The 4,002-nt window shown below is 31.1% G+C and overlaps 1 protein-coding gene across 1 annotated transcript; it reads left to right on the top strand.

The window, feature by feature from the left end:
* Positions 1–2,165: 2,165 nt before the first annotated feature.
* On the top strand, positions 2,166–4,002 carry LOC132937553 (uncharacterized). The gene is given in 2 exon segments (XM_061004375.1): positions 2,166–2,233; positions 2,235–4,002. Coding segments are annotated over 2 exon segments (1,836 nt in total).

Here is a 4,002-nt window from a genome sequence, read left to right as displayed (position 1 = left end):
TCCAGAACCAAAAAACCAAAAACAATTGAAAAGTTTTTTAGGTCTGTCAGGGTATTACCGTAGATTTATAAAAAATTATGGTAAGATCGCAAAACCGTTAACCACATTGTTGAAAAGCGTTACACTATATGATTGGACAGATCTTTGTCAACAGGCATTTATAACATTAAAAGATGCATTGGCGAGTGAACCTATTCTTAGTTATCCAGATTTCGATAAACCATTTAATGTAACATGCGATGCAAGTAACTTTGCAATTGGATCAGTTCTTTCACAAGGTAAAATAGGGGAAGATTTACCAATCGTATACTCATCAAGGGTACTGAATAAAGCAGAGCAAAATGATGGTACGACAGAAAAGGAGTTGTTAGCTATCGTATGGAGCTTAAAACAATTAAGACCATATTTACTGGGAAGAAAATTCTATATATTGACAGATCATCAGCCTCTCAGATGGTTGGTTAATCACAAGAATCCAGGATCAAGGTTAATGCATTGGAGATTAGCAATGGAGGAATACGAGTACGAAATTATTTATAAACCAGGTTTATTAAATACTAATGCTGACGCTCTCAGTAGAATACCACAAATTATGCAAATACAAAGGGAACAAGTAGTAAGCAGTACAACATATAATGAATATATGGAGTATATTAAGACAAATATAGTCCAAAACTTAAATATTATAGAAATAGCAGGTGATATTTTTGAAGACGAACATTCGCATCTCGTACATTATGTATCACGGGAATTGACGTTAAAGGAAGGATTGGCACTGGAATTCCGAAGACGATTCGGGAATCTGGAAAGTAATCAAAATAAAAAAGTTACAGATTTAGTATATTTAAAAAAAAGTAACCGTTATATAATATATATGATTTTATCGGAGAAAGGAAAAAGTCCAATTACTTACGAAAATATGTATAATAGTCTACAGAATTTAAAAACATTTTGTTTAAACAATCAAATTGCAGATTTAGCAGTATCAAAAACAGGTGATCAAATTTTTCAGCTCGATTGGGCAACAGTAAGAATAATGATATGATATTTGTTTAAAGGCACTAGTATAAAAATCAAAATATTTACACCGAATGAGCTTACGGATCAGGAAAAAAGAACTATTATAAAGGAAATGTACGAGAGTCCTTTGGCAGAACACAGAGGGATTTCAAATACAATAAAAAAGATTAAAAAACAGTATAATTGGCCAAGAATGGCAAGAGAAGTAACAGATTATGTACAAAAATGTCAATCATGTCAAAAGAATAAAACTTCGAATAAGCATACAAAGCAACCGATGGTTATCACTTCCACGGCAGACAAACCATTCCAAAAAGTATTTATGGACATAGTAGGACCACTTCCTGTTACACACAAAGGAAACAAATATGTACTTACAATGCAAGATGATTTAACAAAATTTAGTATTGCGACACCTATGGTATGCCATGAAGCTAATACTGTAGTGCATAGTTTTGTGAACTCATTTGTTTGTATACATGGAATTCCAGAATCAATAGTATCTGATCAGGGAACAGAGTTTTTAAGTGAAATTTTTTCAGAAGTATGTAAGCTATTAAAAATTTCTAAATTCAACACAACACCGTATAGACCACAAAGTAATGGAGCATTAGAGAGAAGTCATTCAACATTAGGGAATTATTTGCGACATTATGTCGACAAAGATTTAGCGAATTGGGATGAATTTATTCCATATGCAATGTATGTATATAATACAACAGAGCATGAAACAACAAAATTCCAACCGTATGAACTACTGTATGGATTTCCAGGGAAAATACCTACATCGTTAAAGAAAACACCTGAACCAAGATACAATTATGAAGGTTATAATTATGAGATTAAGCAAAAATTTCAAGAGTCTTATGAAATTGCAAAACAACGTATAGTGAATACAAAAGAAAATACAAAAGGTCGATATGATAATAAGGTTAATCCACTTAGGTTAAAAATAAATGACAAAGTATGGCTTATGGAAAAACAACAAAAAAATAAATTAGCACAAAAATGGTTAGGTCCGTATGTAATAGCAAAAATAAATAATAATGAAAATGTAACAATCATTAGAGAAAAAAAATTAGTTAAAGTACATAGAAATCTATTAAAACTATGTAATCAATAAAATAAAAATAAGTAGTAAACCAATGATATCTTATTATTACAGGATATTAATCATACAACCTATCATGGCAACAAATTTAACAGAAAATTATCGAATCACCATCAGGAATTTTTTTTAATCATTTGACAAAAATAAAAACAACAAATTCAAAGTGGAAATTATCAGTCTATGTGAATTTAACCACGTATGATGGTAATTTTGAACGAATTAAGAAATTTCAAAAGGAAACAATAAAACATTGTTTAAAAATTGCAAAAAACACAGAAATAGTTCCAATAGAACACTTTGTAATTTGGTCGTATTTATGCGAGCAATTTAATACAACAACAACATCATATATCCATGATATAGAGAAAACGCGACAACAGATAAACTATGCCGTTAGTAGAAACGAACGCTATAGAAGAGGATTGATAAACGGAATTGGTAGATTATCAAAAACATTATTTGGAATATGTTCGGACGAAGATTATGAATTTTTTGATAAGAAAATAAGTGAAATAAGCGAAAAACAAATTAGGGTTATTCACAATATGCGACAGCAAACGCGAATAGTACAGTCAACAGTACATGATGTAGACCGAGCAATGGTGAAGATACAACAAACTGAAACAGCGATAATAAGTAATACAAACAAGTTGGAAAGTAAAGTAAACCAAGTAGGTAAATTGATTAATGAAATGGAAGTTAGACAAATAATGAATGAACAAACTGAGGAATTAAATGTTTTGTTAACACAACATTCATTCCAAACTCACAATCTAGTAGCAATAGTAAATACAGCACAAGTAGGTCATATGCATTCTAGCATTATTTCGGCGACAGATTTTTTAGCAGAGTTACAACAAGTGAGAATACAATTAGATTCGAGAGAGAACTTCGCTGAACAAGTCACAATACAGAATGTACATAACTTAATGAAAATGAGTAACTTACAAGTAATAAGAGTAGCAGATACATTGATATTCATAATAGCCATTCCGATAGTCGATACAAGGGAATACCGCCTATACAAGTCAATACCATTGCCTATAAAACAGAAAAAGTCAGTATATGCGTTAATTCAACCAACGAATAAATACTTGGCCATATCAGAGGATAATGTGTATTCAATATACATAGATGACATAGAGTTAAGCAAATGCATACATATGCAAGAATATTATATTTGTTCGAACACTCAGACGCACTATATTCAAGAAACGGACAATTGTGAAGCGAAATTATTTAGTAGTCAGGATAAAGATGTAATTCCAAAAGCATGTGAAATAAAAATTACACGTATTCAAAAATTAGTGATACACAAGTTAGATAACGAAAATGTTTGGTTGTACACGGCAGAACAACCAACGACAATCAACATTGATTGTGCGAGTGGAGAGCCAGTGTTGCAAACCTTGCAAAACACAGGTACAATCTCTCTCACGTATCCGTGTCGTGCGATAACAAAAGAGTATGAGCTAACCCCCACCAGATCAATAGTAACGAAAACATCGTATGATTTCATTCCGAGAGTGAACATAACGGCTAATATGAAACAATATCAAACTAATAGGATACAGGATGATTTTCCAAAAATAAATAATTCATATTATCCCGATTTTCATTCATTAGCAAATAACGCAAAACAATTAGATTTATTATTACAGTCACAAATAGATGATAGTATAGAATATGTAACTGTATCTAATATAACATACGTAACAGTAGGAATAGGTATAGGTATATTAGTGTTCATAATTGTAATAAGTAAGATAAGTTTTAAACTGTATAAACAAAATAAAGTGTCAATGAGTTATATAAAAGCATTGGTCAATACAAAATCAGTAGACGACATACAATGCGTAGAAATTAAGTAG

Source organism: Metopolophium dirhodum, chromosome 1 (genome assembly GCF_019925205.1).
Source record: "Metopolophium dirhodum isolate CAU chromosome 1, ASM1992520v1, whole genome shotgun sequence".
In the NCBI taxonomy this organism is placed as follows: Eukaryota; Metazoa; Arthropoda; class Insecta; order Hemiptera; family Aphididae; genus Metopolophium; species Metopolophium dirhodum.
Note: the sequence above shows the minus strand (reverse complement) of the source record. Positions and strands in the feature narration are given on the sequence as shown.